The 25,504-nt window shown below is 46.6% G+C and overlaps 1 protein-coding gene across 3 annotated transcripts in view; it reads right to left on the bottom strand.

Moving 5' to 3' along the window:
• The window catches only part of plce1 (phospholipase C, epsilon 1), a 428,705-nt gene that overhangs the window by 366,636 nt on the left and 36,565 nt on the right, over positions 1-25,504 (bottom strand). For all 3 annotated transcript variants that reach the window (XM_078413731.1, XM_078413732.1, XM_078413733.1), the window contains exon 2: positions 4,484-6,082. In XM_078413731.1, coding sequence (XP_078269857.1) covers positions 4,484-5,722 — 1,239 coding nt within the window. In that variant the 5' untranslated portion in view covers positions 5,723-6,082. The remainder of the gene's footprint in view (positions 1-4,483; positions 6,083-25,504) is intronic.

The following is a 25,504-nucleotide window of genomic DNA, read 5'->3' as shown; positions in this document are numbered from 1 at the left end:
GCTCACTCCCCTTGTTACTTCCCGAATGAACAACAACAAAGAACCTGCTACCAAACCTGCTGCTCTTATAAACATATGGCTTATGTTAGAAACATAGAAACTAGGTGCAGGAGGAGGCCATTCGGCCATTCGAACCAGTGCCGCCATTCATTGTGATCATGGCTGATCGTCCCCAATCAATAACCTGTCCCTTGATTCCACTAGCCCCTAGAACTCTATCTAACTCTCTCTTAAATCAGTGATTTGGCTTCCACTGCCCTCTGTGGCAGAGAATTCCACAAACTCACAACTCTCTGGGTGAAAAAGTATTTTCTCACCTCAGTTTTAAACGGCCTCCCCTTTATTCTAAGACTGTGGCCCCTGGTTCCATTTTAATTTCGCATAGTTTAGAGATACAGCACGGAAACAGGCCCTTCGGTCCACAGAGTACACACAGACCAGCGATCCCCACACATTAACACAAGCCTGCACACACTAGGAACAATTTACACCATACACCAAGTATACAAACCTAAGCCAATTAACCTACAAACCTGTACAGCTCTGGAGTGCGGGAGGAAACCGAAGATCTCGGAGAAAGCCCACGCAGGTCAGGGGGGGAACGTACAAACTCGGTACAGACAGCACCTATAGTCGGGATGGAACCCGGGTCTTTGGCGCTGCATTCGCTGTAAGGCGGCAACTCTACCGCCGCGCCACCCACGGTCAGAACGACAGCGATAACACTGCTATCGTGTCCACTTATAAATAATCAATTTTTAAACTTCAGAAATACTTATGTGGCAACATATCAAGAGGCAAGATTGTTTTATGGTCATATCTACCAAAACATTGTTAGCCCTTACGTTAATACATTGCTCTTGTCTTTATTAAAAATAAAGACGTAGAGAATGGAACAGAGGAACAACAAACTGAATTAGCTGGATCAGCTAAATAAAACTTCTTCCTCTCAGTGCAGAGAGGACTTTGAAGGCTGTTGTCATCACGATGCTTGTTTGAACCGGTGGGGGAGCACTCTGTCGAGCCACTCGAAGGTACTTGTTAAAATCATTTGCTGTTTCAGGCAAAAATGCTTCTTTAATAGATTCCCCATTCTCGAAGCAACATTAATACATTTTGCTTTATTCACATACAATTGAACTTGACCTTTCTCTGCTCAGATGGTGCGACAATGCTAGTGAACGAAGCACTTAACCTTTATACTGACGGAGGTAGTGTTGCCGCCTTACAGCGAATGCAGCGCCGGAGACCCGGGTTCCATCCCGACTACGGGTGCTGTCTGTATGGAGTTTGTACGTTCTCCCCGTGACCTGCGTGGGTTTTCTCCGAGATTTTCGGTTTCCTCCCACACTCCAAAGACGTACAGGTTTGTAGGTTAATTGGCTTGGTAAATGTAAAAATTGTCCCTAGTGAGTGTAGGAAAGTGTTAGTGTGCGGGGATCGCTGGTCGGCGCGGACCCGGTGGGCCGAAAGGGCCGGTTTCCACACTGTATCTCGAATCTAATCTAATCTACTGATGACCACAAAGTGCTCCAATGTGTTTATATGGTCAAGCAATCTTACGTTTACATACTGCATTTAGCAGCAGAGGTCATAACCTATCCAAGTAGCATTGACAAGTTTTATATTGGTTTTACTTGGATCACTTCTGTATGAGCCAATGATTTAAGTGCTAGACTAGGACCTGGATATGTAATCCACTTTAGTCTCTTTGATATTTTAAAGTTGCAGATTCATTCAACACAAAAGTTGCTGCCTTACAGTGTCAGAGACCCGGGTTCGATCCTGACTACAGGTGCTGTCTGTATGGAATTGGTCCATTCTCTATGTGACCATGTGGGTTTTCTCTAGGTGCTCCAGGTTCCTCCCACACTCCAAAGACATGCAGGTTTGTAGGTTAATTGGCGTCTGTAAATTGTTGCTGATGTGTACGATAGTACTAGTACATCGATGGTCAATGCAGACTCAGTGGGCCAAAGGGCCTCTTTCCACCTCTAAACTAAATTAAACACAGAGCCAGGCTCCTCGGCCCAACTGGTCTCTGGTGAGTGTAGGAAAGAACTGCAGATGCTGGTTGAAGTCAAAGGTAGACACAAAACGCTGGAGTCACTCAGCGGGTCAGGCAGCATCTCTGGAGAGAAGGAACGGGTGACGTTTTGGGTCGAGACCCTTCTTCAGACTGATGTCAGGGGAGGTGGCGGGACAAAGATAGGATGTAGTCGGAGACAGTAAGACTGGTGGGAGAACTGGGAAGGGGGAGGGGATGGAGAGAGAGGGAAAGCAAGGGCTACTTGAAGTTAGAGAAGTCAATGTTCATACCGCTGGGGTGTAAGCTACCGGTGAAATATGAGGTGCTGTCCCTCCAATTTGCACTGTGCCTCAGTCTGACAATGGAGGAGGCCCAGGATAGAAAGGTCAGATTGGGAATGGGAGGGGGAGGTAAAGTGCTGAGCAACCGATGGTCTATGGTGACCAAGCTACCAATCTGAGCAGGTCCAATTTCCTCACATTTAGCCTCTGAATCTTTCCTATTCATGTGCCTGTCCAAATGCTTTAAATGTTGCTATGGCACTTGTCCCAACTACTTCCTCGGGCAGCTCGTTTCATACATGACCCATTCTGTGTGGAAAGAAATGCCCCTCAGATTATTAATAAATCTTTCCCCTCACTCTGGGTAAAGCCTGTGTGCATTCACCATATCCATGCCCCTCTTGATTAGATCACCCCTCAGTCTCCTACGCTCCAGCAATGTCCTAGCTTGTCCAACCTCTCCTTATTTAGCCAGGGAGGAGTTGGTTCTGAAGATTTAGTTTAGTTTAGTTTAGAGATACAGCGCGGAAACAGGCCCATTGGCCCGCCGGGTCCGCGCCGCCCAGCGATCCCCGCACATTAACACTATCCTACACCCACTAGGGACAATTTTCACATTTACCAAGCCAATTCACCTACATACCTGTATGTCTTTGGAGTGTGGGAGGAAACCGAAGATCTCGGAGAAAACCCACGCAGGTCACGGGGAGAACGTACAAACTCCGTACAGACAGCACCCGCAGTCGGGATCGAACCCGGGTCTCTGGCGCTGTAAGGCAGCAGCTCTACCGCTGTGCCACCATGCCACCCAAAGACGGGGTGGAAGCTAGATGGGAAGACCTCAAACAGAGTATTATGTTTCATCACATCATTTTTCTGCAATTTTGTAATTTTCCAAAATGCGGTACAATGGAAGAGAGCAAAAGAACAACATTACTGTTGAAATGGAAAATTATACAATCATGAAAGTCTCCATTTATGACTTATGGTTCACATTTAAATTCTGCTAGAATAGTTACCTTTATCTTCCAATTTACCACCAGTAAGGAACTCGGCTATTTTGACAACTCACTCACACAACCAGAACCCACAAATCAATTTCTCCTCTTACATACTGCACACAGTTCATTAAACTCGAATGAATCACCAGGGGGGAAAAAAGTCACAAACACGTTTTTATTACATCTGAAAATGATTGAACATTCCTAAAAGTCATCGCACATCATAAACTATCGCTGCTGGTTTAGTGTTCCTGGAAAGTCACTCCCATGGCTTTCGAATGCATTAAACACCAATAATCCAGCTTCATCTCAGTACATACACACGTGTTTATGGTAAGCGTAGATATATTGTAAACAAAAGTGAACTCTCTACAGTTTGGACCTGTTCATTAAAAGCCCACCTCAACAATTCTATTTTGACTAGGCTGCTCAGTAAATGCTTCACAATCAGGGTTGCCAACTGTCCCGTATTAGCCGGGACATCCCATATTTTGGGTTAATTTGGTTTGTCCCGTATTAGGCCCGGACAGCGCTGTAGGTCCGGACACTGTAGGCCCGGACGCTGTAGGCCCGAACGCTGTAGGCCCGGACGCTGTAGGCCCGGATTCTGTACGCCCGGATGCTGTAGGCCCGGATGCTGTAGGCCCGGACACTGTAGGCCCGGACATTGCAGGCCTGGGAGGGCGCTGTAGGCCCGGACATTGTAGCCCGGGGGCCGCTGTAGTCCCGGACAGTGTAGGCCAGGGTGCCGCCTAAAGGAGGTTGCATAGCAACCCGCCTCCCGGTCCGGGCAGCCGCCATTGGTGGAGCGGGAGCACGTGGCCGCTGGGCTGGGTGAGGTCACGTGGGGCGCGGGCGGTGATGTCACCCTTTGTCCCTTATTTGGGAGTGAGGATGTTGGCAACCCTATTCACAATGGAGTCCAACTTGGGAATTTCTGAAGGCCATGCCACAACCAACATTAATATCCCAGTTCCAACTGTATAGACAAGATGAAAAACATCTTACATCAGCCAGCAAGTCAGAATTATTATCAAACGTTGGCATCTGAAAACTGCAGTCATTTCTTTAGTTTCTAAAACCACCAATTGAATCCATAGCTTCTAGCCTCGGATAATAAATACCCAAACAAAATAGAGTCAATTAAAATAGCAGTATCGGTGGTATCTTACCTTATATCTGCTGGGTCTGGTCCACTTGTCCGCCATCAGCAGAGCTTGGCATATCATGTGCTTCTCGCTGAGGACTCTGGGAACTTTCACATGGTGGCCATCATTTCTCCTTTGTCTGACAGACTCGCTAGCCTTTGCACCAATGCGTCCCGATGGTAATCTCCTTGTGCGTGCTTTAGATCCCGTGTACACAGACTTCTTCACTTCCCTGTTATTCTTGTTGTATCGTCTAAACAGTAAAGTGGACCTCTCCTTCCTGTTCCGGTTAAATTCATCTTCCATTCTTTCATCGCAGGCATCATCCGAATCTTCAAAATGGCTGACGGAAGGCCTCAGAGGAAACCGGTTGATCAAATGACCTGCTAGAACCCTTTCAGTCAATGGTTTCACCTTCAGCTTTCTTTGGTTTGCGCCTAACCCTGCCTCTGTGGATTGCAAACTTGGACAAGCGTAATTATCGCCTTCCACACCCTCTACAATGTAGTCCTTTGGAAACTGCAGTAGCACGTTCGATGCACAGGCAAAGGCTGAAGATCGACTGGCATCTTCAACCTGGAAAAATGAAGTATCTGGAGAACACGGTTCAGGATAAAAGATGTGGTTGTGCTTATCCTCACAGCTGACATGGTGCTTCCTCTTCACGTTTGTGCAACTGTCTTCGACTACAACTGTACGGCTGCACGTTGGTGACGTATCCATTGAAGCCTTTTCTTCTGTTGGGTTTTTGATCCCGTCCCCCAAGAGCGAGGGTTGAAGCTCGAGGTTCCAGCGTACATCTCCATCTGTTTGCAAATGGCATGGCTTGTGGTTGTCCAACAACAAGCTGGAATGGCATTGTTGCTGGTTCCAGCCGCCTCTGTTTACAGTGTGGCGCCCCGCACTTGGGCCTGAGGTTCCCATTGCTGCACCCTGAGGTTCCACTCCACTTGCAGAAGTGTCTTTGGTCGTCGGTTGTGCCGCGGACATCGCTGTGTGCGCGGTCCCCTGCAGTTCTGCAGGAGCCTCAGAGGCACCCCGAAGGAATGACACAGGATCTGCAGCCAGCGTTCCCTCCTTGACAACACGGTTTATTTTAGTAGCACAGCCCGAATTACTCAGCCTATTTTCATCTTCAGCTGACTGGCCAGATATCATCTTACCTGGTCCCACAGTCGCAAACACAGAAGCAGCTATTTCCTCGGAGTTCATGGTGAAAGAGCCGCTCTTGGTATTCCTCTGATTATTCCCCTTGACTGTCATAGCATGGGCTTTGCAGTGGCAGTTCTGTCTAGTTGTCCCTGCTGAAGCCTTGCATCAGTAAAGGCTGAACCCTTTTGTGGGAGTTTCAAAGCCAGCGAACCTTTACCAGTTGATAAAACCCATGACCATTCAAACAGTGAGAAGCTGGGCTCTCAAGTATTGTATGACATCGACGATTCTGTTCTGTGTCTTCCACATTTGCTGGGAGATGTCGGCCATTTTGCGGGCTTAGAAATTCATGTTGCCTCCTTCACAATGGATATAACAAATCGTTTCGTGAAAAGCAAGTTTGTTTTTTGCCTTTGCAGTTAAAGAAAATTATTTTTCCTCACGCAGTCTTCAAATTCATATTTCCTTTCACTGTAAAAACAAGAAAAAAAATGAACGAGAGTTGCAGACATTTTCTATAAATTACACATAGCCAAGAGAAAACAGAATGGCAATGAGAAGTACTGTACGACACAAGGTGGAGTTTGTTCAACACCATCCAGTACAAACTGTGCTGAAGATAGACACAAAATGCTGGAGTAACTCAGCGGGACATAGAAAATAGGTGCAGGAGTAGGCCATTTGGCCCTTCAAGTCAGCATCGCCATTCAATATGATCACGGCTGATCACCCAAAATCAGTACCCCGTTCCTGCTTTCTCCCCATATCCCTTGATTCCATAGAGCTAAATGTACCTCTCTCTTGAAAACATCCATTGAATTGGCCTCCACTGCCTTCTGTGTCAGAGAATTCCACAGATTCACAACTCTCTGGATGAAAAAGTTTTTCCTCATCTCAGTCCTAAATGGCCTACCCCTTATTCGTACACTGTGACCCCTAGTTCTGGACTCCCCCAACATGGGAACATTTTTCCTGTCCAATCTCTTAAGAATTTTATATGTTTCTATAAGATCCCCTCTCGCCTTTCTAAATTCCAGTGAATACAAGCCCAGTCGACCCATTCTTGACCTGAAACATCATCCATTCCTTCTATCCAGAGATGCCGCCTGTCCCACCGAGTTACAACAGCATTTTGTATCTATCTTCGTTTTAAACCACCATCTGCAGTTCCTTCCTCTACAAACTGTGCTAGTTATCCAAAAGTAAGTTTTTTGTTCCAATGTTGGTTCAAACTCATCCTTGCATGAATCAGTGTACAGTCGGCATTTAGACTATTAGGTTTGGTACAGAAAATATTCCTTCATTTTTTATTGGAGGAAACGTGGTGTTATTTTATTCAAAAAATTGGAAATTAGTTTATTAACCAATATAAGCATTTTAATCAAAATCCATCACTTAGTTTAGTGTAGAGATACAGCGCAGAAACAGGCTCTTTCGGCCCACCGGGTCCGCGCCGACCAGCGATCCCCACACATTAACACTATCCTACACCCACTAGCGACAATTTTTACATTTACCAAGGCAATTAACCTACAAACCTGCACGTCTTTGGAGTGTGGGAGGAAACCGAAGATCTTGGAAAACCCACGCAGATCACGGGGAGAACGTACAAACTCCGTACAGACGGCGCCCATAGTCAGGATCGAACCGGGGTCTCCGGCACTGCATTCGCTGCAAGGCAGCAACTCTACCGCTGCGCCACCGTGCCACCGTACAGACAGCACCTGTAGTCGGGGTGGAACCCGGGTCTCCGACGCTGCATTCGCTGTAAGGCAGCAACTCTACCGCTGTGCCACCGTGACTGCCCAACTTGTAACGTGGTTTTAACATTTACAAAACTTTTAAAAGGTCTTTACTGGTATCCTGGAGCGTGAAGGAAACATCTTCAATTTTAAGAGCAATCTCAACGACACCAATTAACAGTAAGTCGTCACACAAGGATCTATCTAATCTGGAAACGTGACCTGCTTGTGAGTGGAGCTAGTTTACAGCTTGATGATTTTAGTGCAAACAAAAACGTTCGTACAAAGAAAAAAATGTTATCACTGCAATTTGCATTTGAAATTCTTTGATCTATTGAAAAGTTTTACAATTCTCAGTGCATTGCTCTGCACACAACCAAAGGGTTTAGTTACAAAATAATTTCCTGCAGATTGGCCAGCTGACCCAGTTAAATATTTAACCAACTTGTCGTACTTTTCAAAATATTAAAAAAATTAGCCCGAGGATGCCAATCTGTTTTTGTTATGAGAGTACAGAAACCAATGTATAAGAAAAGCAATTAATTCAATGCAATGCCGAGCGGTGGCGGGAGAGTTGCTGCTTTACAGCGCCAGAGATCCGGGTTCCATCCTGACTGCAGGTGCTGCCTGTACGGAGTTTGTACATTCTCCCCGTGACCTGTGTGGGTTTTCTCCAAGACCTTCGGTATCCGACAATGCTCCTAAGACGTACAGGGTTGTAGATTATTTGGCGTGATAGAAATGAAAATCGTGCGTGTAGAATAGTGTTAGTTTGCGGGGATCGCTGGTCGGTATGGACTCGGAGGGGCCGAAGGGCCTGTTTCTCTGCTGTATCTCTAAACTAAACTAAACTATTGGTTATTTTCAAATCCCACTGCTGGCATATAAAAATGATTTCTGATAGAAATAGGACTTTCTTTTGATGGATTGATCTTTCAAAAACCACAAGAAAATATCACCAAATATCACCATTCACAGTTAAAAACATTTCTTGTCTACACTTTGACCTTGCACCATGTTGTTTTGCATTCTCCAGGAACCACTGATTCGAGGTGTTTAAAAAAAAAAGAAGAGGTTTGGTATCAATGAGCAAGCACTCATTTTAAGAAGTGACAACCTTATAAACAAGGGTCTCGACCTGAAAGGTCACCCATTCCTTCTATCCATAGATGCTGCCAGTCCCGCTGAGTTACTCCAGCATGACGTGTCTATCTTCTAGAGAATCTAGTCTATCCTCTACTTCCTGAGAAGATTAAGGAGATTCAGTATAAGAAAATAACTGCAGATGCTGGTACAAATCGAAGGTATTTATTCACAAAATGCTTGAGTAACTCAGCAGGTCAGGCAGCATCTCAGGAGAGAAGTCTGAAGAAGGGTCTCGACCCGAAACGTCACCCATTCCTTCTATCCTGAGATGCTGCCTGACCTGCTGAGTTACTCCAGCATTTTGTGAATAAATACCTTCAAGGAGATTCAGTATGTCAGAGAGGATTCTCTTGAGCTTCTACAGGTGTACAGTAGAGAGCATATTGACTGGTTGCATCACGGCCTGGTTCAGCAACTTGAACGTCCAGGAGCGGAAAAGACTGCAAAAAATTGTGAACACTGCCCAGTCCATCACCAGCTCTGACCTCCCCACAACCTCAAATAAACTCTGAACTACATTAGACTATTATTATTATTATTTACAGTGCACTATATTTACATAATCTGTTGTGCTGCAGGAAGTAAGAATTTCATTGTTCTATGTGGGACAGATGATAAAACAACACTCTTGTGTTGATATCATGTTCAGTGTTGCTGAGCCTGATATCAACCTTGGCGACATACCCAGCCCACATTCTCAATAACATACAGCTGCACTCATAAGTGCAACGATCCCTGAAATGCAAATCCAGGGGCTAATGGGGGCTATGTATTAATGAGTGAGGCAAATGAAGAACCATTGAGATATCTGAATAATCAGATAGCAGATTATCAGAGTATTACTGTATACGCTTTGTGGGCCCAAACCCAATAGCAGCATCTACACTTGCCTTGAATAACTGGCAGAGAAATGGAAGAAACCTATTAATCTGCTCTTTACAACAGTAATGAAGAATTAATGAGATAAATATCTTCCTTCTGCGCTGCACAATTCTTGATTCAATGTCCGTGCTCAAATTATGGCCCCAAAAATGTGACATGAAATCAAATAATTTCCTATGTTTTTGAGAAGTTCTATGTATTTATCAGTGCTGGCCTGTAATCGTAGAAACTCACATTACAGGGATCAACCACGCAGACTGCTCTGCCACTTGCTGCGATGGACGGTCGCGATGGTGCAGCGGTAGAGTTGCTGCCTTACAGCGAATGCAGCGCCAGAGACCCGGGTTTCATCCCGACTATGGGTGCTGTCTGTACGGAGTTTGCACGTTCTACCCGTGACCTGCGTGGGCTTTCTCCGAGATCTTCGGTTTCCTCCCACACTCCAAAGGCGTACAGGTTTGTAGGTTAATTGGCTTGGTTCTAAGTGTAAATTGTCCCCAGTGTGTGTAGGATAGTGTTAATGCGTGGGGATCGCTGGTCAGTGCGGACTCGGTGGGCCGAAAGGCCTGGTTCTGCACTGCACCTCTGAACTAAAGCTGACCAGAGCACTGTTCTCACCACACATTGTACTCCATCTGCCCACTCATGTGATCCATCTGTACCTTTGGTGACACGAGGCACTGCCAAATATGAAAAATGGTCCTGACCTGAAACATCGCCGGTCCATTCCCTCCCTCAATGCTGCCTGACCTGCTGAGTTCCTCCAGCACTTTTGGATATCTCCCTGCACATTCCACATATTCCCCATAACTGCCCTTCCCACAGATCAGCCAAAACATTATGACCACTGACAGGCGAAGTGAACAACATTGATTATCTTGTTACAATGCCACCTGTATGATGGCGCGGTCCAGTCCAGTCGCCGTCGTGGTAGCTCTGCGGGAACTGTGCGTTTTAAACTGGTATGTTTACTTTAAAATTATCCCTAAGTGCTCTAGCGTGTGCTAGCACTTAGCATTAACCAATGTACGACCGGGAAACGCTCGTAAAATTAAACTCGAGCGCTACAGGAGCACTATTAAACAGAAATCTACTCACCGATATACCGATAGAGATCATCAAAGGAGCGCACTGCGGCAGCAGCAGTGGGAGCGCAGGTCAGTGGGAAAGTCGGAAAAAACACCGAGGGAAGCGAGGGGGGATTGGGAACAGGCTGAGAACCCAAGCCTTACGTCCACCTCTGCCCAGCATCCTTCTGGCCAACGTCCAGTCCCTGGAGAACAAGCTGGATGACCTGAGGGCAAGGATCAGATTCCAGAGGGACATAAAGAACTGCAACATCCTTTGACTGACTGAAACATGGCTGACCCCGCTGGTGCCTGACCAGGTGATCTGCCCATCCAAGTCCTTCACTGTTTTCCGGGCGGACAGAACAGAAGAATCCGGGAAATCCAAGGGCGGAGGAGTCTGCTTCTTGACCAATAATAACTGGTGTAATCCTGGGAATATTAAGACGCTTTCTCGTTCCTGCTCGCCGGACCTGGAACATCTAACTATCCTATGCCGACCATTCTACCTACCCCGGGAGTTCAGCTCGGTGATCATCACAGCCGTCTATATCCCACCGCATGCGGACACCGACGTGGCACTGTCCACCCTACACGATGTGTTGTGTCAACACCAAAACAAGAACCCTGATGCGGCTGTGCTGGTGGCTGGAGACTTCAATAGGGGAAATCTCAAAAAGGTCATGCCCAACTTCTACCAACAGATCACATGTGTCACCAGGGGGGAAAGAACTTTGGACCACTGCTACACGCCGTTCAGGAAAGGCTACAAGGCCGTTCCTCTCCCTCCTTTTGGGAAATCTGACCACGCTGCCATTTTCCTGCTGCCGGAGTACAAACAACGGATAGTATGGGAAGCGACAGTGACGAGGGATGTAAAGCGGTGGGCTGACCATTCAGAGGCCATGCTGCAGGATGCACTGAGCGAAGTCGACTGGAATATGTTCCAAGCAAGTTCCAGAGACGTAAATGAGTTTGCGGAAGCGGTTACGGACTTCATTGCCACAATAGCCGATACCGTCATCCCCACGGTAAGGGTCAGTATCTTCCCTAACCAAAAACCCTGGGTGGACAGGTCTATTCGCGTGGCCTTGAATGCTCGCACCGCTGCTTACAACTCCGGCCTGGCATCCGGCAACATGGACCACTAAAAGGGAGAGTCCTACCGACTGCGAAGGGCAGTGAAGGATGCAAAAAAGAGGTACTGGGACAAGATGGAGTCACAGATGGAGCAGCAGGACACCAGGCGCCTTTGGCAGGGGCTACGGACTATAACTAGCTACAGGTCCAGCACCCCCTCAACCGGAAGTGCCGGCTCCTCCTTAGCTGATGACCTGAACTCTTTTTACGCACGGTTTGAGACGGGTAACACCACCAGCTCGCCGTCTAAAAACAGCACCGAAGGGGGGCTGGCTAGCGAGGCTGGAGGGGGATCCACTGCCGGGGATGTGCACACATTCTCGGTGTCCGAGCATGAGGTGAGGTGGGCTCTGACGCGTGTGAACACGAGGAAAGCTGGAGGCCCAGATGGTATATCTGGGCGAGTACTAAAGTCTTGTGCTACTCAGCTTGCTCCAGTGCTCACCACAATATTCAACCTCTCCTTGGCAAAGTCCGTGGTCCCTGCATGCTTCAAAAGATCCATCATTGTACCGGTGCCAAAGAATGCCTCTCCAGCGTGTTTAAATGACTACCGACCGGTGGCCATCACCTCGGTTGTCATGAAATGCTTTGAGAGGCTGATCAAGAAGCACATCTGCGCCCTCCTTCCTCGCAACATGGACCCACTACAGTTCGCATACCGTCCGAACAGGTCCACGGATGATGCGGTCTCCCAGGTTCTACACACCGCTCTCTCTCATCTGGACAGCCAGGGGGGCTATGTGAGGATGCTGTTCATTGACTTTAGTTCAGCATTCAACACAATAGTCCCCAGCAGACTGGTTGAGAAGCTGCTGGAACTGGGGCTTAGCACCCCTCTGTGTGCCTGGGTCCTGGACTTTCTCACTGCCAGGCCCCAAGTGGTCAGGATGGGGGAACACACATCTAGCTCCCTCACCCTGAATATAGGATCCCCCCAGGGTTGCGTCCTTAGCCCCCTACTGTACTCCCTGTACACACATGACTGTGGGGCCAGGTTCAGCTCAAACTCCATCATCAAGTTTGCTGATGACACTGTGGTGGTGGGCCGGATCTCCAACAACGATGAGAAGGCCTACCGGGAGGAGGTGGCTGATCTGGCACTCTGGTGTCAGGACAATAGCCTCCTCTTGAATGTCACTAAAACAAAGGAGCTGATTGTGGACTTCAGAAGGGCTAAACATCCAAGGACGTACACGCCACTCGAGATAAATGGGTCTATTGTGGATAGGGTGAGCAGTTTCAAATACTTGGGAGTCCGCATCGCAGAGGATCTGACGTGGACAACGCACATTGCCGCACTGGTGGGTAAGGCTAAGCAGCGCCTTTACCACCTTAGACAACTGAGGAAATTCAGAGTGTCGCTGAGGATCCTTCATTGCTTCTACTCTGGGGCTGTAGAGAGCATCCTGTCCGGCAACATTACAGTCTGGTTTGGGAACAGCTCTGCCCAGGACAGGATGGCCCTGCAGAGAGTAATGCGTTCGGCAGAACGCACCATGGGAACTACACTCGTCCCCCTGCAGGACCTATACATCAGGAGGTGCAGATCCAGAGCAAGCAAGATCATGAGGGACCCCTGCCACCCCAGTAACGGACTGTTCCAGATGCTACGAACAGGCAAACGCCTCCGCTGTCACGCTGTGAAAACAGAGAGGATGAGACGGAGCTTCTTCCCACAGGCCATCAGGACTATCAACTTTTATAACCCCAGAGACTAAATTTTTGTCGACACTTTTTGTGCTATGTTAGTAACTTATTAACTTTATTTATATGCTGTAACTGTAATTCTTTTTGTGCACAACCCGCAGGCATTGCCACTTTCATTTCACTGCACATCGAGTATGTGACAAATAAATTTGACTTGACTTGACTTGACTTGTCAAGGGGTGGGATATATTAGGCAGCAAGTGAACAGTCAGTTCTTGAAGTTGATGTGTTGGATGCAGGAGAAATGGGCAGGAGTAAAGACCTGAGTGACTTTGACAAGGGCCAAATTGTTATGGTCAGATGACTGGGTCAGAGCATCTCTGAAACGGCAAGGCTTGTGGGGTGCTCCCGGTCAGCAGTGGTGAGTACCTACCGACAGTGGTCCGAGGAGGGACAAACCACAAACCGGCGACAGGGTGTTGGGTGCCCAAGGCTTATCGATGCGCGAGGGCAACAAAGGCTATCCCGTCTGGTCCGAACCGACAGAAAGTCGACTGTGGCACAAGTCACAGAAAATGTTAATGGTGGTCACGGGAGGAATGTGTCACAATACACAGTGCATCGCACCCTGCTGCGTATGGGGCTGCACACGGAGGACCAACAGCATATTAGGCCAGTGGTCATAATGTTGTGGCTCATCAGGTCATCATGTTTTGGCTGATCAGTGTATCTTTGCATCATTGACCAATACACTTGGTCCCTTCATTTAAATCATTAATGGTGACTGTAAATGGTTGAAGCTTCAGCAGTGATCATTCTGGCACCCTACTCAGTTATTACTTGCCAAGATGAAAGTTATTCATTTACTGTTACTTAGCCAATTATCCTATGCACTCTAATATATTACTCATAATCCCCCAAGAATTGTTATGATCATGGCATCTAATTAAATGCCTTCTGGAACACCAAAGATATTGGTGCCATCGGCTCCCATTTGCCCATCCTGCACAAGAACGTTATTAAAGTTAATGAACAGGATTTATTTCATAAAATCATATTGCTCTCGTCAATTGTATATTACTGCCACTGGCTCTTAATAATGAATTCTCACATTTTCCCCATTGTCAAATATCAGGCAAACGTATCTATGGTTTCAAGTTTTCTGTCTCCCCTTTTTATTGAGGCTAATCTTGGAAAGTTCTGATCACAGGCCCTGATCAACCCAAACATTTCCACATTGATGTTGAATCCATCAGGACATCCCCCACCCTTGGCCACTGACCTCCTTTGGTCAACATCCATTACCTCCTCTCTGCTCCCAATTGACCCTGTCCACAAGCCCTCCCTTCCCCACGCTCTTCACCCGTGTAGGAAGGAACAGCAGATACTGGTTTACACTGAAGATAGAAACAAAATACTGGAGTAACTCAGCGGGACATCTCTGGAGAGATGGAATGGGTGACATCTGAAGAAGGGTGTCGACTGGAACCCTCACCCGTTCCTTCTCCCCAGAGATGCTGCCTGTCCCGCTGAGTTACTCCAGCCTTCTGTGTCTAATTTTCTTTACCTGTTCAGTTGATCCCAAGATCCCTTAGCACAATTTATCTCCAGGGATGCTGCCTGTCCCACTGAGTTACTCAGGGTGGCATTGTGGCGCAGCGGTAAAGTTGCTGCTTTACAGTGAATGCAGCGCCGGAGACCCGGGTTCGATCCTGACTACGGATGCTGTCTGTACAGAGTTCTCCCCGTGATCTGTGTCGGTTTTCTCCGAGATCTTCGGTTTCCTCCCACACTCCAAAGACGTACAGGTTTGTAGGTTAATTGACTTGGTAAATGTAAAAATTGTCCTGAGTCTGTGTAGGATAGTGTTAATGTGCGGGGATCGCTGGTCGGCGCGGACCCGGTGGGCCGAAAGGCCTGTTTCCGCGCTGTATCTCTAAACTAAACTAAACTTCACTGACGTTCGAGAAAGGTACAAAGGATGCAACTTCCTTAAAAAGCCTAGAAGCTGCCGCAGAATCACTTCTTTAGTAGGAATGAGAGCCATTTCACTGTCCCCGATCTTTCTCAATGGGGACAGTGTGGAGAGAGTGTCCAGCTTCAAGTTTCTGGGCACTCACATTTCGGAGGACCTAACATGGTCCAATAACACTGCTGCGCTGGTCAAGAAGGCACAACAAAGACTGTTCTACCTGAGAACACTGAAAAAGTCTGGTTTACCCCAACAACTGCTGACGACATTCTACCGCTGCACCATAGAGAGCATCCTAACACATGGCATCCCTGTGTGGTACCTCAGCTGCACGGAGGCAGAGAGGAAAGCTCTTCAGCGGGTAGTCCATAGAGCTCAGAGGACCATCGGAACACAGCTACCAGCCTTGGAGGGCATCTACAACACACGACGCCTCATAAAAGCCACCAGCATCCACAAAGACTCTTCACACCCCTGCAACAGTCTGTTCGAACTTCTACCATCGGGCAGACGATACAAGGTCTTCTACGCCCGCACCTCCAGACTCAGGAACAGCTTCATCCCCAGGGCCATAGCTGCTATGAACCGGTCCTGCTGAGCCGGATGGTCACATCGCACAGTGAACCCGCACAGATCTACTTGCACTTTATTCTGTTTTAAAACTGTTTCTAATTTGTTTCATTGGGTTGTTTAAATTAATACTGACTAGCTAATTAATTTATTGCATCGTATGGGAGGCGCATTCCCAATCTCATTGTACCCCTGTACAATGACAATAAAAATATATTGTATTGTATTGTATTGTATTAAAGCCGTGATATAAATACAAGTTGTTGCCAGTGGCTCTCTTGCAGTAAGTTGCAATGATATTCAAGTGAGGACCAATCTAGAAGTACCTGCTGTCTGCTGACCAGAGAGATATAAAAAAGTAAGGCACAAGTTGCAAAAAACAGAACAGAAGAAACACTGGCCCTTCAAAATAATACAAATTAAGCATGTCACTTCTGTCTTTACAAGGTGGCACGCCGATTAAAACCATAAATATATAGGAAGGAACTGCAGATGCTGGTTTACACCGAAGATAGACACAAAATGCCAGAGTAACTCAGTGGGACAGGCAGCATCTCTGGAGAGAAGGAATGGGTGACGTTTCGGGTCGAGACCCTTCTTCAGATGGTCTGAAGAAGGGTCCCGAATATAAATGTACATATTGTTGGCAAAGGAAAATACACATCAACAATTTAAAGTGCAAAAAGTGCTTTACAAATCAACCTTCAAATATTGCACATGATTTGAAAGGCAGAGCCTATAAAGGGCCTGCCCCACTTAGGCGATTGTTTAGGTGACTGCCGGCGACTGTCAAGGTCGTAGCAGATCGCCAACATTTCCTTTTACCCGACGACAATGACCACGACAATGCCGAGTCAGGTCGAAATTACACCGTCTTCGGAAACATCGCGAAAGTCCCACGCTGCCAATGCTTCTCCGCGTCCTAATTTTCGCTGAAATCAATGACAAGTCGGAGAGTTTTGAAATATAACATCTTGCCCGGGTTACTTGAAAACCAAGCTTCACGGTAACAAGGACTAAACTGGATTGACTTCCAGTTTACTAATAGCAGTATTAAGAAATTTAATTTTAAATGTGGTTAAATGGATTATTGTGTGGAGTGTGGGCATTCTTTGAAAATGTACGGGAGATGCATATCTGGTTTCTGGGTTGCATATCTGGGTTGGGAGCCTGCTGTAATCGCTGATGGAAATAAACATCGCGAAAATTCCCACGCTTACCTGACCGTCAAACTGTTGCCTCCAATCTACCCGTCAAATGTCCTGACGGTAAATAAATTGGTTAAACACAAGCATTTTATGGTATCTTCAAATGACTTTACTTAATTTAATATTATGTGCTTCTAAATGCATCTAAGAGAACCTAGCAAACCTGGGGACAGCATGCGACAGCGCCCGCAATAAGCTACGATACCTGGCAACAAGCCAGCTGTCGCCGAGAAATTTCATACCGGTTGATTTCTCAGCGACGCGCCGAGATCCACTATGATTCTTGGAAGACTCCTCACGATCATGCCCACGACACCCGGCGAACTGTCGGCGACAGCCTAGTCACCAGCAGTTGCCTTAAAATCGCCTAAAGCGGGACAGGCCCTTTAATTGGAATCATTTCCTTAAAAAAGATGAAAATAAATATTGCAGATTTAAATTCCTTTGCAATTATGCACACGTTGCAAAAGTCATACTGTGTATGAATAATAACGCAGAGGATAACGCAGATTCAAGAGCACAGCAGTAGACTGCTTGGAACAGTAAATTCATACACTCACCATCAACAACACCTTAGTCACATCTGTGGAGTCATTTAAGTTCCTTGGAACCATCATCTCCAGGCACCTTAAATGGGGGGCCACCATCGACTCCACAGTCAAAAAGACCCAACAGAGGATGTACTTCCTGCGGCAACTGAGGAAACACAACCTGCCACAGGCAGTGATGGTCCAATTCTATACTGCTATCATTGAGTCCGTCCTCACCTTCTCCATCATGGTCTGGTTTGGCTCAGCCACCAAGCACGACATCCGGAGGCTGCAACGGATCGTTCGCACAGCTGAGAAGGTTGTTGGCTGCAACCTTCCCCCCATTGACCAACTGTACACTGCCAGGCCAGGAAGCGAGCGGGCAAGATCATCTCTGACCCCTCTCACCCTGGCCACAAACTCTTCGAAGCACTTCCAAAGCAGCCACAGTCAGACATAAAAACAGCGGGTTTTTTCCACGAATGATAGTTCTACTCAATAACCAAAGTCTGTAGTCTCTATTTTGCTCTGGTTTATTTTCACCCACATGTTTAGACCGTAATGTTATATCCTTATTGTTTTGATGTGTTTATGCTTTATTCTTAATTGTTAACTGTATGTTTGTGTTGTCATTTGTGAGCGGAGCACCAAGGCACATTCCTTGTATCTGCACATACTTGGCCAATAAACTTATTCATTCATTCATTCATTCATTCATTCATTCATACAAGTATCAGTTCATGATGAACAGAAAACAATGGAAATCATATTCACCAATATATTTGCCTTTTTAGGAATCAAAGAGGCAATGCTAACTTATTTCACTGGCATATTGATCACTTACCATTCCACGGATGAAGAGCATACTTCAAAAAATAGATATTCGTTGCCACATAACAGTAACGTCACATTTTAACAGAGTGCTTTATAAAGGACAGACACAAAATGCTGGAGTAACTCAGCGGGAGAGGCACCATCTCTGGAGAGAAGGAATGGGTGACGCTTCGGGCCGAGACCCTTCTTCAGACCCTCTTATAATGGATTTCGGCTCTAGTGGACGGTCTTGCCAAACCGCACCAGCCAGCTGCACAGCCCCGGCTTCCAAAGCCACAAGGAACGCCAGCCAGCGAGCCCCTCACCACTCACAGCCCAGTACAGTTGAAACGGCTGGTATTGCCACAACAGCAGCTGCATCAAGCTGCTAACTTGCTGGTCGTTTCCAGTATTTTATTACTTTCATACAGAATTATGATTTTTTTCCCTCCCAATCTGAATTGACCTTGCTGGTTTTAAACAGGACAATGTTAAGATCAATACTATAAGTAGGCCAGTCAGTGTTAAGATCAATACTATAAGTAGGCCAGTCATTCTGCTCCTTGTAATTATCAAGTGTCATTTGGATGTTGGGTCACAACTGAGTAAAGCTTGGCATCAATAAACATCTCCAAAATAAATCCATGAACCAAATAATGAACAATGAACGATACAAGACAAATATATTCTGGATCATAACGAGATTCTCACAATTTCACTTCCTCCAAAAGCTTTTTTTCTGTTTTTTGTTGTTGTTTGTAATCTACCTTTAACCTAAGTGCACGACATCGACTAACACTTTATGTCTACTCCTCCCTAGCTGATTCTGCCTCCAAAAAATAGATTATCTTCCGGTAATACTTGCAATTTCCTAATGCTGAAACTCAAAACAATGGTAGATGTATCAGATCCTGGATTACTGATATTTGAAAATACCTATTCTAACAGCAAGAAGTCATTTTTTGAATTCCACATTGACTATAAACTTTAATCACTATATTTCTCATCAGACCACAACCAGAGAGCAGCCCTGATCGACTATCTACCTCATTGGTGACCCTCGGACTATCCTTGATCAGACTTTGCTGGCTTTACCTTGCACTAAACGTTATTCCCTTATCGTGTATCTATAAACTGTAAATGGCTCCATTGTAATCATGTATTGTCTTTCCGCCGACTGGTTAGCACGCAACAAAAGCTTTTCACTGTACCTCGGTACACATGACAATAAACTAAAGTGAAACTTCTGACACGTGGGCTCAGAATCAGTGAAAGGTAAAAAAAAAAAGAGAATCTCCCAAAATCAAGAATGCCCTTCCAATACAACTATAATTCAGTGCAACTATCAATGACAAAAATATTCAAAGGCACCGGACCAGTCAAAGACTTTATATAGATTTAGATTTTTAGATTTAGAGATACAGCGCAGAAACAGGCCCTTCGGCCCACCGAGTCCGCGCCGCCCAGCGATCCCCGCACACTAACACTATCCTACACACACTAGGGACAATTTTTACATTTACCCAGTCAATTAACCTACAAACCTGTACGTCTTTGGAGTGTGGGAGGAAATCGAAGATCTCGGAGAAAACCCACGCAAGTCACGGGGAGAACGTACAAACTCCGTACAGACGGCGCCCGTAGTCAGGATCGAACCTGAGTCCCTGGCGCTGCATTCGCTGTAAGGCAGCAACTCTACCGCTGCGCCACCGTGCCGCCCTTGAAGTATTTGAAGTATACTCTTTATGTGCTCAAAAGGAATATCATATTCTGTAATTCTGATTGATTTTAGAACTGAAGTAGCCAGCCTCCCCAAAAATGATAATACTCATGAGCATAACAATAAAGGAATAAAATCATCCATTATTTTGGTTTAAAATCAAATTGATACGAATGTTTGAATTAAAGGATTTATTCAGGTCAGTAACGTAATGATACCGGGGAAATCAGAGAGATTATTTGAGGTGCAGCGGTAGAGTTGCTGCCTTACAGCGCCAGAGCCCCGGGTTCCATCCCGACTACGGGCGCCGTCTGTACGGAGTTTGTACGTTCTCCCCGTGACCTGCGTGGGTTTTCTCCGACATCTTCGGTTTCCTCCCACACTCCAAAGACGTACAGGTTCGTAGGTTAATTGGCTTGCCATTAAAAAATTGTCCCTAGTGTGTGTGGGATAGTGTTAATGTGCGGGGATCGCTGGTCGGTGCAGATTCGGTGGAGGCGAAGGGCCTCCTGTATCTCTAAACTAAAATAATTTAGAGTCACAGCAAATTGATTGAGAAATATTGAAGTGGTAACTAAGGAGGAAGCTGGAAGAGGTAGTGGGGATTACCAAGCTTAGAAGTCAATGTGCAGGTAATGTGGAGCAGCATGTAACTAAATAAATATAATGGTATCAGTGAAAGTTCATTGACCAGAGATGTTAACTTAAGCTCCTTTTTCGAGTGATGTTACCTAATCTGCAGCCATGTTCTAGCCTTTACTGCTCTTATTGCAGTGTTTCAGTTTCCATGGTAGTTAGCTGTTGTAAAAAACTAAAAAACAGATTTTCATCCCCATTACGGACCTGAATTTTGGCATGCCGACACTGCTAATATAACATATTTAGTGCCTCCCGACTAAATGGCCAAAACAGTAAAATACACCGAGGAAATCTGATGTATCAGGCTTTTGGCCGGGCACATCTTCAACACAATGTCTGGTTAAGATCATGGGAATATTGGAGTGTAGAGAAGAATAAAGGAACTTATCCCCAGTGTCAAGAGCAAGATTTACATGGAAATAGAAACATGGAAACATAGAAACATAGAAACTAGGTGCAGGAGTAGGCCTTTCGGCCATTCGAGCCAGGACCAGCCAGGCTGATCATCCCAATTCAGTACCCCGTTCCTGCTTTCACCCCATATCCCTCGATTCCCTTAGCCCTAAGAGCAATGTCGAACTTTTTCTTGAAAACATCCAGTGAATTGGCCTCCACTGCATTTCTGTGGCAGAGAAATGTGGGATAAACTCAGACTTTTTAAAACCCTGTCGCACTTAGGCGATTTGTTAGGCGACTACAGGTGACTAGGCTGTCGCCACATAGTCGCTGGGGTATCACCTGTACGGCCGTGAGTGTTGTAATATATAAGACAAGGGGGATGTTGTGATATTGCGTGGACTACTTTGTTGGTCACAAGGACTATTTTGTATGCCTGTGTTTATAAGTGATTGGTGTGATTAGGCGGCCACTCTGGTTCCAGGTGGCCACGGAATAAACAGCCTGGAGTTGAGCTCCAGCATTGTAACCTTTTACACACGTGTACTTGTGGTCCGTCCAGAGTCTCAACAAAGGTACAAAAGGTACCGGACCACGAAGTACAACAGTCAGTCGTCTCCAAAGAGTCGTTGCGTCTTTCTGATCGCTGCTGGATTTTCAGAATATTCGGCAACAGTGGGTTTGACGTCAATGAGCGTAGCTTGACGTCTCCTGACGTAGGTGCGGTCATAGGTTGTCGCCAGGTGACATAGGTTGTCGCTGGTGCGGTGTTCGGTGAATTCCATTGGCGACTACCCACGTTAACCTACGTCAACCGGCGACAGGTACCGGCGTCAAAACCGGAGGCGAAAATGATGTGAATTGTCTTCAGTTGTCGCCGACAGGGTCGTAGCTTGTCGTAGCTTGTTGCGGGGGGACGCAGGTTGACTTTGGTTGTCGTAGGTTGTCGTAGGTGCGGTCGTAGGTAGACATCCTACTCGCGACGATTGGGTCGCCGGTTGTCGGTAGCTTGCCGTCGACCAGGTGGTAGGTTGTTGTAGCTTGTTATACACATTGTCATAGGGGGGTCCAGTGGCCGGTTTTTCGGCGACCTGTTACGACTATGACAGTCACCGGCAGTCGCCTAAAAAAATCGCCTAAGTGGGACAGGCCCTTTAGTCTATAATGAAGACATCCAAGAGGAGAACAGGGAAGCTTACCGAAAATGGACTGATAAAGATCTATCCGGAGCATATTTAGTGTATTTTCGATGGGCTGATTGTCTCACTCCTAATTGTATTCTGTGGTCTTCACAATCTTTCCCTTTGCCCACTGTCTTTACAGAAACACTATCCATGCATTGAATGGCAAAAACATACAAGGCAGAACTAAAGTAGCGTGTTTAATGATTCAATAATTTGACTGAAGATAGACACAAAAAGCCGGAGTAACTCAGCAGGTCAGGCAGCATCACTGGAGAAAAGGAATAGGTGACGTTTTGGCTCAAGACCCTTCTTCAGTCCTTGTTTTAACCCAGACTCACTGTTTTGAGTCTGAGGAAGGGTCTTGACCCGAATCGCCACCTGTTCCTTTCCTCCAGCGACGCTGCCTGTCACGCTTTGAGCTACTCCAGCTTTTTGTGTCCATCTCCAGCATCTGCAGTTCCTTCCCACACAATAATTTGACATGTTGCATCGTTCCGTGTGCTCCAGCAATGTAGATTCCAGTGGATCAAACCGGATTACAATGAATCATTCTTGTACGCCATTCATCGTTGCTGGCTTTGATTACAACTTTTAGTAGACATTGCCATAAAATGAAATATTATGGCTATGGAAAATGTGATCTGTTGTTCCAAAAAAAAGTTGGAGGGATTCTTTTGGAGTAGGAACACTGATGCATTGTACTGTGTAAACAATATTTCCCATAGCAACAGCTCAATACATTTGGATTTCCAACAATGGGTTGCATTTCACACAGCAGCAATTGCAATCCACATGGTCCGTTCAGCAGTATTTTGTAACAACAACCTGTCACAGCAATTTCTAAGGCAGACACAAAATGCTGGAGTAACTCAGCGGGTCAAGCAGCATCTTGGGAGAGAAGGAATGGGTGACGTCTTCAGACTGATGCCAGGGGAGGGGGCGGGACAGAGATAGGATGTAGTTGGAGACAGGAAGACTAATGGGAGAACTGGGAAGGGGGAGAGGCTAGAGAGGGAAAGCTGAGACTATCTGAAGTTAGAGAAGTCAATGTTCATACCACTGGGGTGTAAACTGCCCGAGTGAAATATGAGGTGCTGTTCCTCCAATTTGCGCTGGGCCTCACTCTGACAATGGAGGAGGCCCAGGACAGAAAGGTCAGATTGAGAATGGGAGGGGGAGTTGAAGTGCTGAGCCACCGGGAGATCAGGTTGGTTAAGATGGACTGAGCGGAGGTGTTTGGCGAAACGATCGCCGAGCCTGTGCTTGGTCTCGCCGATGTAGAGAGGTTGACACCTGGAACAGCGTGTCAATAGCAAATTCTAACGCTAGATGGCATTATCTGGAAGGTGTTGCTATGTCCACACTCCATTCACCGATCGAACCGTAAGCAAGAATCTTCGGTTTCCTCCCACACTCCAAAGACGTGCAGGTTTGTAGGTTAATTGGCTTGGTGTATGTGTAAATTGTCTGTAGTGTGTGTAGGATAGTGTTAATGTGCGGGGATCGCTGGTCGGCGCGGACCCGGTGGGCCGAAAGAGCCTGTTTCTGCGCTGTATCTCTAAACTAAATTAAACTAAAACTTAGAGTCAGGAGAGAGGGTGACACAGAGATATGGAAGGGTCAGGTGTGAAAGTGAGAGATCACGGGGGATGCAGTTCAAGGAAAATGTAGAATAGATCAATGTTAGACAGGGGAAGGTGACCACAAAGCAACAGATCTTGCATCTCCTGCGTTTGCAGGGGAACGTATTTGGGGAGGGAGGGGGTGGTTAGGGTTCGCCCTCACACGTCAAGTCAAGTCAATTTTATTTGTATAGCACATTTAAAAACAACCCACGTTGACCAAAGTGCTGTACATCAGTTCAGGTACTAAGAACGAACATGCAATGGCACACAAACATAACAGCACATACATAAACAGTTCACAGCGCCCCCTCAGAGGGCTTCAAACACTAGGGGGTAGAAATAGGTTTTGAGCCTGGACTTAAAGGAGTCGATGGAGGGGGCAGTTCTGATGGGGAGAGGGATGCTGTTCCACAGTCTAGGAGCTGCAACCGCAAAAGCGCGGTCACCCCTGAGCTTAAGCCTAGACCGTGTGTCCCCTTGGAACCCTGCAGCTCTGCTCTTCTTCCCCTCCCCCTAGTTGCAACAGGGACAGTTGGAATGTGGAATGGCTCAGGGTCCTGATAACATCCCCCCCAGAATTCCTGAAACACTGCGCTCCTAAATGCCTGGCCTGGCTCCGTGAGTTTTACTCCTCTTGCCTCATTGGTCAGTCCATTCCGAAGATCTGGCGCAAAGCCACCGTCATTGCGCTACCAAAACCAAACAAGCCTGCGGACGACCCAAGGAACTATCGGCCCATCTCACTCCTCTGTGTCCAGTACAAGCTCCTCGAGCGGCTTCTCCAGGCCCGGCTCCATCCAATCGTGACCCTCAACTACCCGCTGAACAAGCCGGATTTCGTCGTGGACGCTGCACCACCCACCAAATAGTCACGCTGACCAATGACATCCAAGACAGTTTGGAAAAGGGTGACAAGGCCGGCATCACACTGGTGGGCCTTATGATACATTTGTCCCGCCCCCCTGACATCAGTCTGAAGAAGGGTCTCGACCCGAAACGTCACCCATTCCTTCTCTCCAGAGATGTTGCCTGACCTGCTGAGTTACTCCAGCATTTTGTGAAATAAATACCTTCGATTTGTTCCAGCATCTGCAGTTATTTTCTTATACTAATAGCAAAGGCATCTCAATTAGTGAACAACTAACTAACTCAAGCTGTATATCATAATTGTACGACGACGGGGGTGGGGGAGGGACGGAGAGAGAGGGGATGCAAGGGTCACTTGAAGTTAGAGAAATGAATATTCATCAAAACATCAGTGCTGTCGATGTGAACAATTGCAAGCACTATTTGTACAGAAGCAGGGGAATTCTCTCCAATGTTCTGATCAAGAATTGTCCATCACACATCACTCCTTCAGGTCACTGTTCTTGGAGCTGTTTAACATAGAACCATACAAACATAGAAAATAGGTGCAGGAGGAGCCAATTCGGCCCTTCGAGCCAGCACCGCCATTCATTGTGATCATGGCTGATCATCCACAATCAGTAACCCGTGCCTGCCTTCTCCCCATATCCCTTGATTCCACTAGCCCCTAGAGCTCTATCTAACTCTCTTTTAAATCCATCCAGTGAATTGGCCTCCACTGCCCTCTGTGGCAGAGAATTCC

This window comes from Rhinoraja longicauda, chromosome 16, assembly GCF_053455715.1.
Source record: "Rhinoraja longicauda isolate Sanriku21f chromosome 16, sRhiLon1.1, whole genome shotgun sequence".
NCBI classification, from domain to species: Eukaryota; Metazoa; Chordata; class Chondrichthyes; order Rajiformes; family Arhynchobatidae; genus Rhinoraja; species Rhinoraja longicauda.
Note: the sequence above shows the minus strand (reverse complement) of the source record. Positions and strands in the feature narration are given on the sequence as shown.